Below are 15688 nucleotides of genomic sequence, written 5' to 3'. Positions count from 1 at the left end.
GGATGTGGGAGCAGGACAAAGGCTGGGCGGCGGGGGAGGAGTTGGGGATGGCGAGCCGGTGGCCGCTGCCGGAGCCCCGGCCTCTGGAGAGCTAGCGGAGTCTGCAACTTTCTGTGCAACTTTTGCAAAAAGGAAGATAAAAATTCTGCAAGTTGTTGCAGAGCTCCAGGTCGCCTCAGGTCCCGTGAGTAAAGGGGAGGGGACGCTGCAGCCTTCTTGGGATGGGAGGCGACCGTCCTCCGCTGAGTGGGGCAGAAGGGGGCGCCCGGCGGAGGCCCGGGCCGAGGACAAGAGAGGATGGGGATGCCGGGGTAGGAGCTGGGGGGCGCGCTGCGGGCTCTGAAGTTGCCTGTGTCCACTCAGGGTGTGCCCTCAGAGCCCGGTAGCCTCGGAGAGCGGCGCTGCAGACGCGATGATGGATGAGCCGTGGTGGGAAGGGCGCGTCGCCTCGGACGTCCACTGCACCCTGCGCGAGAAGGTCAGTCCCTCCTCGTCCTTGTCACTCGCAGGACTGGGCATTTAAAGTCCCTTTCGCTCTTGACTCCATATCCTCGGGTCGCCCTGCGTCGGAGCTAGGAACTCCTGGTGCCTTTCTTTCCTTCTGCTCTTAGCCTCCTTCTGGGACATTCGCGGGAAGAAGGGGAATGAGAAACGGGACTGGAGAGCTTAAATTGATTTTTCTGCATAGGAGCCCAGAGTTGTTAGACAACTAAACTGTACTCCTTAAGGTGGTATTTCCCATAGTATTGTCACCCGAGATTATTTTAAAGGATACATGAACGGACTTAAAAAAGTTACCGTGTATTTAATGTACAGTTTAAAAACATGTATCTAGCAAGCTCTGCGTAGAATAAATGATGCTGATTTTCCATTTATTGTAACGATATAGCAGTTCCTTTAAATATAAGTTTTTTTAAGTAAGAGTAGTAACATGGTATAAAGAACAGTTAGGTTAATGCTAGACTAAGGCGTATGTAGTTATGGCCCACCCCAAATATATCTAGGATGGGACTGAGATTTTAGTGTTTCTAAGATTTTAGAAACACTAGTCTAAAGGAGAGGCTACAAAACTAGGAGAATGTGGGGAGAAAACCAGCACTCCCCTGCCAGTGTGCCTCCACTGGCAGAAGATGGGGACAGCTGAGAGAGATCTCTGCTCTCCCCAACCCCTTAAAGGGAGAGGTGCTGATGGGCTCTGGGAAGGTGGCGGAGTCCAGGTGGGTTAGAGGTATGGCCTGTGTATCTTGTCTCCTGTCCCTGAGCTGAGACTGGGAAGGGTGGTTTGGGGAACAGGTGTGTAGTAAAAGGTGTATATTGGTTTCCTAGGGCTGCTGGACAAGCTACCACAAACCTGGAGACTTAATAAAAATGTGCTCTCTCACAATTCTGGAAGCTGGAAGTCCGAAATTAAGGTGTTAGCAGGGCCATGTTACTCCTTGGCTTTCCTTGGCTGGTAGATGCATCACTCTGTCTCTGCCTCTTGTCACACGGTGTTCTGTCGGTATGTCTGTCTGTGCCTCTGTTTTCTCGCTTTATAAGGACACCATTCGTTGGAATGAGGGCTGCTTGACCTCATCTTAATTTAACTAATTACATCAGAAAAGACCCTATTTCCAAATAAAGCCATTCTGAGGTTCTGGGTGGACATGAATTTTGGGGGGACACTGTCCAACCTAGTATGGGGAGGGGGAGGTCTCCTTAGTGGAGTTCCTGGGTCCCTGCATAGACAGGTCCCACATCCAGTGCATTTGCACCCAATGTCTGTGGAGTTCTGCTTAAAAAGTCATTAGCTATTCAGAGTTTTTTCCTCATGAGGGGGTAGCTGTATTCCAGTCCAATTATCTTATCTTTGTTCCTGTACCTACTAGGCAATCTCTGTTTTGCATTGCTTGTCAGGGCTGTGGCTTTCCTCTGCTTCCCTTGGTTTTTCTCCCCAGAACAGTATGGCCCAAGGTGCAAGCATATCAAGGCATATGGAAAAGAAATCCAGATCTTGATGGTTCAGTTAACATGCAGGGAGTGGGAGTGGTAGACCAGGTAATAAGGATTGGTCCTTTTCTGGAGGTGGTGGCTAGATGAATTAGTGAGGCCTGCTGTAAAAAATGCGTTTCCTTGTTCTTTGCAGGTGCCAGTGGTTGTCAGTTCTGCTTGTGGCTTAGGGGAATGGCTTTGACCTCATTGGTTCCTTTCTGGCAGGAAGGATTTCTGCTGCTACTGCTAAGTCACTTCAGTCCTGTCCGACTCTGTGCGACGCCATAGACAGCAGCCCACCAGGCTTCCCTGTCCCTGGGATTCTCCAGGCAAGAACACTGGAGTGGGTTGCCATTTCCTTCTCCAATGTATGAAAGTGAAAAGTGAAAGTGAAGTCGCTCAGTCGTGTCCAACTCTAGCGACCCCATGGACTGCAGCCTACCAGGCTCCTCTGTCCATGGGATTTTCTAGGCAAAAGTACTGGAGTGGGGTGCCATTGCCTTCTCCGAAGGATTTCTGAGAGCAGTATAAACTCAACCAGCTCAGTTACCTGAGAATCCTAGACCTTTTGTATATAAATAAGAATGTTCTAATCTCTCCTTCAGCCACTCAAAGGAGCAGGGCAGGCAGTTCCCCATTAATTGTGCCTCACCCATGTCGTATTAGTTCACTGTTGGGCTGCCTACCTTGAGGGAGGATGGGTTTGTCCAGGTCTTACATGTTAGAGGTTGAAAACTCACTTGAGTTAGTGCTCAGAGTCACCTGTGACTTGAAACTGGTCTTATTAGTTCCTTTTTCTTTTTAATTGAAGTACAGGTGATTTACAATGTTGTGTCAGTTTCTAGTGTACAGCAAACTGATTCAGCTATGCATATATATATACATATTGTTTCATATTCTTTTCCATTATAAGATCGGAGAAGGCAATGGCACCCCACTCCAGTACTCTTGCCTTGAAAAGCCCATGGACGCAGGAGCCTGGTGCCCTGCAGTCCATGGGGTTGCGAACAGTCGGACACGACTACGCGACTTCACTTTCACTCTTCACTTTCATGCATTGGAGAAGGAAATGTCAGCCCACTCCAGTGTTCTTGCCTTGAGAATCCCAGGGATGGGGGAGCCTGGTGGGCTGCCATCTATGGGGTCGAGCAGAGCTGGACATGACTGAAGTGTTGGCAGCTTAGCAGTGCTATACAGTGGGACCTTACTGTTTATCTGTTCTCTATATAAGTTTGCATCTGCTAATTCCAAACTCTTAGTTTATTTCTCCCCTCCCATCTTCCCCCTTCAGTAACCATAACTTTGTTTTCAAAGTTTGTGAGTCTGTTTCTGTTTTGTAAGTAAATTCATCTGTATCATATTTTAGATTCCGCATGTAAGTGATATCATATGGTATTTGTCTTTTCCTTTCTGACTTAACTTCACTTAGTATGGTAATCTCTAGGTTCATCCATGTTGCTGCAAATGGCATCATTTGATTCTTTTTATGGCTGAGTAGTAGTCCATTGTATGTATATCACATCTTCATTCATTTGTTGATGGACATTTAGGTTGCTTCTATGTCTTGGGTATTGTAAATAGTGCTGCTATGAACATTGGGTTGTGAATGGTGTTTCAAATTTGTGTTTTTTCTGGGTATAAACCCAGGAGTGGGATTGTTGGATCATATGGCACCTCAATTTTTGTGTTTTTTGAGGAATTTCCATACTGTTTTCCATAGTGGCTGCCCCAATTTACATTTCCACCAACTGTTAAGGAGGATTCCCTCTTCTCTACACTCTTTCCATTATTTTTATTGTTTGTAGACATTTTAATGATGGCCATTCTGAGCAGTATGAGGTGATACCTCATTGTAGTTTTGACTTTCAGTTCTCTAAAAATCAGTGATGTTGAGCATTTTTTCATGTAACTAATGGTCATCTGTCTGTCTTCTTTGGAGAAATGTCTGTTTAGGTCTTCTGCCCAATTTTTGATTGGGTTGTTTGTTTTTTTGTTATTGAGTTGTATGAGCTGTTTGTATATTTTGGAAATTGAGCCGTGTAGGTCACATCATTTGTGAATATTAAAGTACTCCTTTGAGCATCCTACCTGGCCCTGCTGCTTCTGTTGAAGCAGCCTTAGAGCCCTTCCTCATTTAACTACTTTTCTGCTGGGGCCTGGCGGTGCCAGCCAGTACAGGGGAGTCAGGATTCTTCCCCATCACACCTGTGCCCTTGAACTTCTTCACTGAACATGAGAGAGGAGCAGATCATCCCTACCAGGCTAGTGGTGACAGTGAGGCTGTTGGTGATGTTTTTCAGGCATATGGCTCAAGGAGTGTTCGGATTAGACTGACTTCCACTTTTTTTTTTTTTTTTTCTTTTTTTTTTTGCCAAAAGATGCATCCAGCCATTTAAAATGAGCAGGTTCTGGATACACATGATGGAATTAGGGCTGGGGATGGCTCTCAGCTTGAGGCCCAACTTCGTGGTCCTTCAAGCCTCTCTCCCCTCCCCCAAGTGCCCTGGCCCCAAACTCATGCTTCCCTCATGGTCCTGTTACCTGTGTCCCACTCACCAGACTGTGAGCCTCTCACAGGCGTGCGGTGTGTTGTGTGATATCTCAACTTTACCAGACCAGCGTGTGGTATGGAGGGAAGACAAGGGGTGTCCACTGCTTCACCTGCTGCAGGCACAGCCATTGGGGGAGCACAGAGGCGAAGGACCAGGCTCAGGTGGACTTCCTGGGGCACTCGAATGGTGGTGCAGGAGTGCTTCCCAGGAACCCTCTGTCGGGTCTCGAGCATGCCCCAGGAGGTCGCCCTGGCCTGGCGGGGGCTGTGCATGTGAGTGGCTGCAGTGCTGGCCGTGGTGCCAGGGACAGGATCAGGTGAAGGCCGCCTCCTGGCCTCCTATGGACTTAGACAGTAGATAGTCTCATTCTCTTCTGGGATAATGTGGGAGTGGGAGTGGGGAGGAGAGGAATAGAGGAGGGACTAGGAAAAGAATTCCCCACAAAGACAGATCTACTGACCTGGACCAAAGTCCTGCCTTGGGATTGTAGGAAAAGACCTACAGGTTTAGCCCGAATAATAGAAACCTAGATCATTCCTCCCACACTTCTGCCGGAAGGTTCCATTTTCCTCCCTGAATTTTGTTTTTGGACGAGCAGGACAATAGATAGAACTCACTCTGGTCTCCTTTTGACTTATGTCCATTTTATACATAATCATCATTCCAGTTAGGAGGAAGTCCTTATGTTAGTAAAACAGAATGTTTAATAGCTCTCATCACTGTGATTTAAGGCTTCTTGGGTATGTGGAAGACTTTCTGGATATGGAGATTTCAGAGGAGTACTTGGGGAAGAAGTACCCCCACCCTCCCGAAGCCACGTGGACAGCGCTGGTAGCTTTCTCTTCCAGGACTCTGGGAGCCTGTGTGCCAGAGGCCTCCTCCTCCTCCAGCCCCCTCTTCCTCCATCAGGCATTCACCTTCTCCCAGGATCGGAGTCACGTGGTACCATAGGGGTCTTCTCCATCACCCTAGATTTGAGATCTTCAGAGCAAACAGCCACGGAATGTATATTCCCTAAAACAGCCAGTTTTCTCTTCCCAGCCAGTTTTCCTGAAGCTGGGTTTCTTGTACACATAAAGGCCTTTAACTGTGTGAGACTGTGTTTTTTGAACCAGTGGAGTGTTAAAGGACATTTGTACTGATCTGTGACTAAATTTACCCAGAGAAATTCTGAAACACCAACAGAAATGATGTTTAGTGATGATAATGTTGGTGGCTACCGCTTCTTGAGCACTTCATATGTTTCAGACAGTGTGCCAAGCACGCCCCTGTGTATTATCTCACACTTCATATTTGCCCCAGTTCTGGGACTGACCCTGTAGATGGAAACTGTAAGACAGAGTGTGTCAGTAACTCTCGTGAGATCAAATCCCTGCTTTTATCAGAGCCTGAACATAAATTTGTTTGGGAGAAAACCACCCATTTTAGCCAAGAATGGAAGTACAGCGCCAGGAACAATCAAGGCTCTGCCCTCCGTAACGCTGTAGGCTCTGTATCTTAGTTTGTGGTCCGATGGCTCTCCAAGGGCTGGGTTCTCCCTAAACCATCCTGAGAAACCTGGGCATTGGGAATTGCTGACTCCCAGGGCAGGGCCTCGCTTATCTGGTCCTGGTGGGTCCCCTGCCCCACTTGTGCATGGCGCTTCTCACCTTGAAGTGATCTGACCTCTGCTGTTTCCTGCCCCTGGGGTGCACCTGGGGGGCTGCTCCTGTTTCTCCCGGCTGGAAAAGGGTGAGGTGCCTTGGGACCTTCCTCTTCCTGGAACTCGGACAGCTGCGTGTGGTAGGGTCTCATCCCAGCTCTGTCCTTGACCTGGATTAAAACCGCTGTCTCCTAGTGACTCCTAAAGCGCGCACATTCTTTTATTTTTCTTTTCCAACATCCGTGGTCCCTCTTCTCACTCCTTCCCTTACATTGCTTGAATGTCCCCACTGCAGAGCTGAACATCTGTCTCCTTATAGAAGGTGTTGACCCAGGTTACCTCTTACTTGGTTTTTCTATTCCCTTCCCCCTCATTTTTGGGTTTCTGCACCCCCAGGGAGCAGTTCTTCCTAAATCATGAGGTACACCCAGGTCCACCCATGAGAAAATGTACCATGTACTGGGATGTGTCTGCCCAGCTTAGTTCCAGGAATGTGTCTCCCAGGCCTTTCAAACCCGAATGCTGGCTGGGACAAGCCCTTGGGGACTGACAGGGGCACCTTGTGGTGGTGGTCTTCAAGTGGGAAGACAGCCAGCCAGAGGTAAGGGTGAAGCTTTTAGCGGAAGCAGAAGTCTCTGGCATGCATCCTCCAGAGCTGCTGCAGACTGCTATGGAGGTGTGTGCAGCCAGAGGATGGAAGGTGGATTGAGAAATGGGGTTCAGAGGCAGGAGGAGATGGCCTTCAAAGTGGCATCTGGCTTGCAGACTCACTGACTGCTCTGCCTTACCTGTATTCTCTAGGAAGCTGGGGACAAAACTGAACCAGAACTTGGCATTTTCTCTCAAGTCCTAGCAGCCTTAGACTGTGGAAGGCCCCAGTGTGCCCTCAACACTCAGCTGACACTAGATCTTTGCATGTTATCCGTTTTCTGTGGAAGAAGTAGATTATCTCGAAGGCCCCGTTTCATCTGTAAACCAGGAGAGTGATTCCTGCTCCCTGCCTCCCAGGTATCCTGGGAGAAAATGGGTATGGGTATCCTTCCGTCTCCCGGGCCTCTGATTGTGGAGTGGGGAAGGGTCTTGGTGGGCATCCTAGTTGGCTAGGGAAGTCTGTGCTCCCTAAGTGAAGGGAGGACAGTTAAGACTTCGGGTTGGCTCTGTGCCCTTGCCCTTGACTTGTTCTTTGTCTTCTAAACCACACAGCCCCTTGGGTAAAGGGAGTGCAGCCAGCAATTCTCTCTGAGAGAACCTGCCAGAGAGAGGTGACATTGTTGGTCTGCTGTTTCTTCCTTTTCTTTCTTTCTCTTCTTTTGGCCATGCTGCGCAACTTGCAGGATCTTAGTTCCCTGACCAGGGATTGAACCCATGCTCCTGCAGTGGAAGCACTGAGTCCTAACCACTGGATGGCCAGGGATTTCCCTTCATTTTTTAAAAAAGTTATTAAACACACAAAGTACTTTTTTTGTTTCTCTAGGAAACTACGAAAATAAATACAAGCAAACAGAAGAAAGTAATATTCCCCCCACAACCCCACTCCTCAGAGTAATCTGTTAACGTTTTAGTGTAGGTTCTTCTGTTCTTGTGTGTGTGTGTCATCACATTTCTGTAGAGCTTTTATTTAGTGAAGATGGAAAATATCTTTTCTTAAAACACTGTTGATTTCATAATATATCATGCTCACATTTCCATATCGTTCTTCTTCACCCAGTCCTGATTATTGGACTTTTGCAAAAAATTTGAAACAATTCATTGTGTTTATTTAGAATAGACAATATAAGAACATTGTAAGAAAGAAACAAACACATATGAAAGGTTGGATGGTGAAGAGGCTCTAGTTCCCTCCCTGAAAGGTACCACTGACTCCAGTTTCTCCTGAATCTTTCCAGAGTTATCCTGTGTATGAACAAACCATGTGTGTGTGTTCTGACACAAGTGGTAGTAGAATTTATACACTTCCCTGTACCATTTGATTTTTTAAATGTTTACATTTTAATAATTTAAATGTTTTATGAAACCACCAACAGAAGCCCCATGACCAAAGGGAATTTTTTTGGTCTTTTCTGCTCACTGTAACGATAAAGGTATAGTGTAGATACTCAGTATATATGTGTTGAATGAATGAATGAAATGTTTCTTTTTGGCCATTTTTTATCCAAATGTATACATTTTATTTTATATAAATGTTGTCATAGTGTATTACAGTATATTATAGTTTCATAATTTTTTTGTTAACTGTATATACTAAATAACTTTCTAAGTTAACTATTGGTCTACAGGTTTCATGCATAATGTTCCATTGTATGGATATACCATGATTGGATTAACTTGTTTCTTTGTTGAATACTTAAATGGAGCTGCTTATTCATTTTTTTAAGCTGAAGTTAATTTATATATGATACAACACACAGATCTTAAGTGATTTTGCAGTTTTGAGTATGTAGCAAGTTTTGACAAATGTATATACATGTAGCAACCACCATAGTCAAGAGATAAAACATTGGCATCAACCTAGAAAGTTCCCAGGTACCTTTTCTCAGTCACTCACCCCGTCTTGCTCCCAACACCAGGCAGTCACTGAGCTGTTTTTTGTCTGTGTGGATAGTTTATCTTTTCCAGAGTGGAAATGGAGTTACGTGTATATGCTCTTTTCTGTCTGTCTTTTTAAAGTGTTAGTTTTTTAACACTTTTGAGATTCACCTGTGTTGTGTCTATTAGGAGTTTGTTTCTTTTTTATTGCTGAGTAATATTCCACTGTATGTGTATTAGATAATTTGTCCATCCCCCTCTTGATGGCCTTTTGGGTCATTTCTCTTGTTCCATTTGATTTTATGCAACACTGAAGTGGTGATCCTACTCTGCTGTCTATGAGTGTGCTCATGAGAATAAATGCCTAGAATGGAATTGCTTGTCACAGGGTATGATTTTAAGAACTTTGTATTTCACCAGTTAATAAATTCTCAAAAGTTGCACCAGCTTTCACTTGAACCAGTGGTGTGGGAGGGTGTCTGCTTCCCAGTAACTTTGCCAACCCTGGTATTAGCCTTTTCTAAAAGTCCGAGGACTTCCCTGGTGGTCCAGTAGTTAAGAATCTGCCTTGCAATGCAGGGGACGCGGGTTCAATCACTGGCTGGGGAATTAAGATCCTACATACCTGGAGTAACTAAACCCACACACCAGAACTACTGAGCCTGCGAACCAAAACTAGAGAGTCCATGTACTTCAACGAAGAGCCCACATGCTGCAACTAAGACTAAAATAAATGGTAAAAAAAGAAAAAGTCTGTTCCATTTTAATAGGTCAAAATGGTGTCTCTTGTCTGTGTTTAAAAAGAATCAGGAACTCTGAATAGGAAAAGTACTAAAAGATGCAAAGGAAGCAGTAGAGAACTCTGAACACTTTCCAGGATCTGGGGAGGCCCATCTGCAGCAGAGAACCATCCTGAGACTCATGTCATGCTAGGGAAGGCCTGCTCACCTTGGACTCAGGCCACAGAACTCTCCAGGCTCCCCCTGCGCCCCGCCACCGCAGTGTGTGCATGGAGTCACTTGGAAACTGAATCCTGAGGCTGAATTTGAATTGTCCTGAGGCACTGGCCCCCTTGTAGGTCACTGGAGCAGATGGTACCAGAGCCTGGATGTTCTCTTGGTAGGGACATCCCTGCTGGTAGCACCAGCTACTTACTTACTGAGCTGAAAAATGATCGTCTGGTGACTTGAGTGGGTGGGTTGGGATGACAGGGAAGGGTAGGGAGGATCATAAGAACAGCAAGAAGCATCAGGAATTGGATTGATGGAACTAGTGTAAGGAAAAGTTGTAGAAAACCTCAGTGCGCATCAGAGAGGAATTGGTTTCACTGTGGTTCATCCATGCACTAAAATAGGTGGAATTATTAGATGTGAAGAGGTACATAACTTTATACTTAATAACAATTGATTTTTCTGATCATTGTAAAAGTGATCAAATGACTTAATAGGTCTGACTCTTTGGAGTGAACTTGTCCTTAATTTTTTATTATAGAAATTTAAAAAGATACACAAAAGTAGAGAGAATAGTGGAGTGAATCCCTGTGTACTCTACACCTAGCTTCAGTACCTGCTGCTTCTTTGGACAGCATGTCATTTCACCCATAAATATCTACTGAGATAAAGGCCATTTTAAAAAGACATAACAACTATGCCATTCTTACAAAACTCACTATCATTGATTAATAGTCTTCTATGACTCAGTTCCATGCATTGGAGAAGGAAATGGCAACCCACTCCAGTATTCTTGCTTGGAGAATCCCAGGGACAAAGGAGCCTAGTGGGCTGCCGTCTATGGGCTCGCAGAGAGTCGAACACGACTGAAGCGACTTAGCAGCAGCAGCAGCAGCATGGCTCAGTTCGTGTTCAGTTCTCCCAGCTGTCTCATAAATGGCTTCTATAGTTGTTTCATTTGAATTATGATCTAGATAAGGTCCATGCGTTACATTTTCTTAATTGAATGACAAATGGCAAAATTTCCTTTTCCCTGGTGCTGTATTGCCAGATGACACCACCCTTAGGGCAGAAAGTGAAGAAGTAAAGAGCCTCTTGATGAAAGTGAAAGAGAGTGAAAAAGCTGGCTTAAAACTCAGCATTCAGAAAACTAAGAGGGTTCTTTAAATTCTATAGTGCTATAAAAGTTTCAGAAGTTTCACATACATGATTTAATATAATCCTGTAATAACACTTTTTTAAAATCCACCTTCTCCTATATTGTCCCTCCTCTTTTCCTCTCTCCATTGGTAACCAGCAGTTTGTTGTTTATATCTGTGAGTCTGCTTCTTTTTGGTTATATTCACTAGTTAACATTTTTTACATTCCACATATAAGTGATATCATACAATATTTGTCTTTCTCTGACTTATTTCACTTAGCATCCATCAATGTTGCTGCAAATGGCAAAATTTCCTTTTTAGGGCTGAGTAGTATTCCATTGTATATATGTAGACACCACATCTTCTTTATCCATTTAGCTTTTGAAGGACAGTTAGGTTGCTTCCATACCTTGGTAGTTGTAAATAATGTTGCTTTGAACACTGGAGTACACATATCTTTTTGAATTTGTGTCTCTGGTTTTTTCGGCTATCTGCCCAGGAGTGGAATTGCTTGGTTGTATGGTAGTTCTATTTTAATATTTTGGAAAATCTCTATACTGTTTTCCACAGTGGCTGTACCGGTTTGCATTCCCACAAGTAGTGTAGGAGGGTTCTCTTTTTTTCTCCACCTCCTTGCCAACATTTGTTACTTGTATTTTTTTTTCCTTTTGGTTGTGCTGGGTCTTTGTTCTTGCGAATGGGCTTTCTCTAGTTGCGGCAAGTGGGGGGCGATTTTTTGTCGCAGTGGCTTCTCTTGTTTCGAGGCACCGGCTTTAGGGCAGTCAGGTGCTAGGGCTCGCAGGCTTCAGTAGTTGTGGCACGTGTTTTTGTTAGTGGTGGTTCTCAGGGCTTAGAGGAGGGGCTCCGTAGTTGTGGGAACGCTGGCTTAGTTGCTCTGTGGCACGTGGAATCTTCCCACTCCAGGGATCAAACCCTTGTCTCCTGCATTGGCAGGTGGATTCTTATCCACTGTACCAAGGAAGTCCATTACTTGTGTTCTTTTTGATGATGGCCATTCTGTAGATGTCAGGTGATATCTCGTGGTTTTCATTTGCATTTCCCTGATGATTATTGATGTTGAGCATCTTTTCATGTGCCTGTTGGCCATCTGCATTTCCTTTGAAAAATGTTTGTTTAGTTCTACCCTTTTTAAAATCCAGTTGTTTGTTTTTTTGATTTGTATTTGATCTGTTGAATTGTATCAGTCATATCATTGCAAATAACTTCTACTATTCAGTAGGTTTTAAAAAATTATTCTTAAGTCTTTCATTCTATAATGGTCTCCCTGCCTCCCATTGCCTTAAAAAATTATTTTTCATGCCATTGAATTTTGGCTAATATGTCCTGAAGGACACCCCATATTCTTGATTTGACCTATTACTTCCTCATGGTGTCCTTAACTTCACTGTTAAGTTTGGCTTGTGTACTTTCCTACTCTGTGGGACTAGGACATGCTGTAACCTTCTTGTTCTCTAGCTGTCAATCAAACATCACTTTTTCAGAAGAACCTTCCCTGGCTGCCACACAAGGTCAATGTGGGCCCCTGCTATGTTCTTAGACAACTTTTGATTATTCCTTCAGCACGAAGCACAATTTGTAATTGTATACTTATTAATGGAATTACTCCATTTGGATCTCCCTGGATGGCAGGTTTGTGAGGACAGGCTGGGACTGTGTCTCCCCAGTTCTGAGCAGAGCAGCTGCTGCATATGAGCAGCTCCCCTCCCCCCATTGGTATGTGCTCATCACTGACGCCTGGTCTGGGGTCTGTGCTTTATAGTCCACACCTCACCTTCCTGGACCTCACTGCCTGGTGGGGTAGGTAGCATGGCTGCCAGTAACTCCATCTGCTGGGAGAGAAACAGCCCCCAAGGACTTGAGCACTTGGACATTAAGTGGGAGAGCTGGGACCTTAAAACCTCGAGATCTGCTGTCCCGAATCTGACTTTCAGCAAGCAGAGTTGCATGCAGCCTTGAAGGCAGTGATATGTAACAGGAACTTCCCCTGGCAACACCTGGGCACCCACACAGGGAGGTGAGAAGGCGGGGGCGAGTGGTACAGAGCTGTTGGCTCTGAGTGGAAATCTCTCATGGGTCTCTTGTGTTAACTTTCTGTTTTGAAATAATTTCAAACTTAGCAGAGTTGCCAGCACAGTACACAATTGTAAACACTTTAACACATTTGACTTATCATCACCTTTTTCTTTCTTTAGACATTTTTTTCCTCTTTTGGATCAAGATGCAGATGCAATTCCCTGTTATCCCTTAACATTTCAGCATTTCTTTTGCATGGTTACTTTTTTTAAAAAATTTATTTGGCTGCACTGGGTCATAGTTTCACCCTGCAGGATCTTTAGTTGTGGCATGTGGGATCTAGTTCCCCAATCAGGGATCAAACCTGGGCTCTCAGCATTGGGAGCTCGGAGTCTTAGCCATTGGACCACCATGGAAGTCCCTACATGGTTTCTTTTAAGATGGGCCATAAATTCTGGGGGAATTTTGGTCAAACCACTAGCAGCACCTTCCCAGCTAGGAATCCTCTCTAGAAGCCTGTTTTGGGTGAAGGGGATACAGCAGTCAGATCAGGAGGAAGGGTGGCCTGGCTCTGAGTCTGGGAAGACAAATTCTGGTTCATTTCCTTGAACTGTCCCGTGCCTTGTTGGTTGACCACTTCTTTATCAGGCAGTGCAATGGTTTTTCCAGTAGTCACGTATGGATGTGAGAGTTGGACCATAAAGAAGGCTGAGCACTGAGGAGTTGATACTTTTGAACTGTGGTGTTGGAGAAGACTCTTGAGAGTTCCTTGGACTGCAAGGAAGTCAAACCAGTCAATCCTAAAGGAAATCAACCCTGAATATTCATTGGAAGGACTGATGCTGAAGCTGAAACTCCAATACTTTGGCCATCTGATGTGAAGAACTGACTCGTTTGAAAAGACCCTGATGCTGGGAAAGATTGAAGGCAGGAGGAGAAGGGAACAACAGAGGATGAGATGGTTGGATGGCATCACCGATTCAGTGAACATGAATTTGAGGAAGCTCTGGAAGATGGTGATGGACAGGAAAGCCTGGCGTGTTGCAGTCCATGGGGTCGCAAAACCTCATGTGTTACCTGCAGACACCGAGAAGCTGTACAGAAGATAGCACAGCCCCTAGCCTCACTCCTGGGGGGGAGGTTATTCTTAGTACAACTGAGGATAATCATCTCAGACCACTTCTGGCTGTTGTATTTGTCAGTGGTCATAATAGCCAGTGAAAGTTGGCAAAGCTCTTCCCCATTAATGGGTGCTTGTTGTGTGCCTGACTTATGTTACCTCCCATTATCTAAATCCTCTGCTGCTGCTGCTAAATTGCTTCAGTCATGTCTAACTCTTTGTGATCCCATGGACAGAGGAGCCTGGCGGACAGGGTCCATGGACTCTGTCCGTGGGATTCTCCAGGCAAGAATACTGGAGTGGGTTGCCATGCCTCCCTTCAGGAGATCTTCCCGACCCAGGAATCGAACCTGCGTCTCTTAAGTCTCCTGCATTGGCAGGCAGATTCTTTACTGCTAGTGCCCTCTGGGAATCCCCTAAGTCCTCTAGTAGGTACTAAATTATCTTCATTTTACCCCCACTTTACAGATGAGACAGATGCTAAAGTTTACAGAGTTAAATAACTTATCCAAGGTCATGCAGCAGGTAGATCAAAGAGTCAAGATTTGAACCCAGGCAGACTGGCTCCAAAGTGCACACTCTTAACCACTATACCCATGATGACATCCCATTGCCTGGGGAAATACGAAGAGCTTCCAAAAGAAGGTGAGACAGAGAGGAATTTCATCTTCTAGGGCCCAGGGCTGCAGCATATGGTGACCATGCATTGGTGGTCTGCCTGGGGCAGTCTGATGAGTAGGAGGCGGGCAGGTGGACCAGGAGTATCGGCTCTGGGATGTGGGTCTCAGTAGACATTTACGGTTATCCTGAGACATAGAGAACTCTGAGGAATGGGGGCTGGATCACTGAAAAATATCCTTGGCCTTGAAGACCTAGGTGTTGGCAGTGTTCCAAAGAGATGGCCTCTGAACCAGGGCAGGAAGTGGGAAGACTTGAGAGTATTAGGCAATAGGATCATAGGAACCAGTTAACAAACAGAGTGAAAGACTTAATGTTTCTTACTTGTTGGAACAAAGTGATTTTCCATTGCTGAGGGATTGGCCTTTTTCATGGTGAAGATTGTTGTTGGAATGCTCCTTCCGGCAATTGCTAGTTTCTGTGTAATTTTTCAAGGCTCCCACTGCCCTCTAAATTAAGGGAGTAGGCATTTCTCAGGTGCCACATGCCAGATATTGTTGAATGTTTGGTGCACATTATCTCATTTAATTGTTAAAGTTGCTTAATTTGGGAAAGGAGTACTTCAAGGCTGTATATTGTCACTCTGCTTATTTAACTTATATGCAGTGTACATCATGCGAAATTCTGCTGAATGAAGCACAAGCTGGAATCAAGATTGCTGGGAGAAATATCAGTAATCTCAGACATGCAGATGACACCACCCTTAGGGCAGAAAGTGAAGAGGCACTAAAACGCCTCTTGATGAAAGTGAAAGAGGAGAGTAAAAAAGCTGGCTTAAAACTCAGCATTCAGAAAACTGAGATAATGGCATCCAGTCCCATCACTTCCTGGCAAATAGATGGGGAAAGAATGGAAACAGTGACATACTTTACTTTGGGGGGCTCCAAAATCACTGCAGATGGTGACTGCAGCCATGAAATTAAAAGACGCTTGCTCCTTGGAAGAAAAGCTATGACCAACCTAGACAGCATATTCAAAAGCAGAGACATTACTTTGCCAACAAAGGTCCATCTAGTCAAAGTTATGGTTTTTCCAGCAGTCATGTATGGATGTGAGAGTTGGACTAAAAAGAA

General features: G+C 45.1%; 1 protein-coding gene across 2 annotated transcripts in view; it reads left to right on the top strand.

Annotated features, from left to right (window-relative positions):
- The window catches only part of CCNJL (cyclin J like), a 63716-nt gene that overhangs the window by 229 nt on the left and 47799 nt on the right, over positions 1 to 15688 (top strand). For both annotated transcript variants that reach the window (XM_005209688.5, XM_002689349.7), the window contains exon 2: positions 364 to 478. In XM_005209688.5, the coding sequence (XP_005209745.1) occupies positions 413 to 478 (66 nt within the window). In that variant the 5' untranslated portion in view covers positions 364 to 412. The remainder of the gene's footprint in view (positions 1 to 363; positions 479 to 15688) is intronic.

Source organism: Bos taurus, chromosome 7, assembly GCF_002263795.3.
Source record: "Bos taurus isolate L1 Dominette 01449 registration number 42190680 breed Hereford chromosome 7, ARS-UCD2.0, whole genome shotgun sequence".
Lineage (NCBI taxonomy): Eukaryota > Metazoa > Chordata > Mammalia > Artiodactyla > Bovidae > Bos > Bos taurus.
Note: the sequence above shows the minus strand (reverse complement) of the source record. Positions and strands in the feature narration are given on the sequence as shown.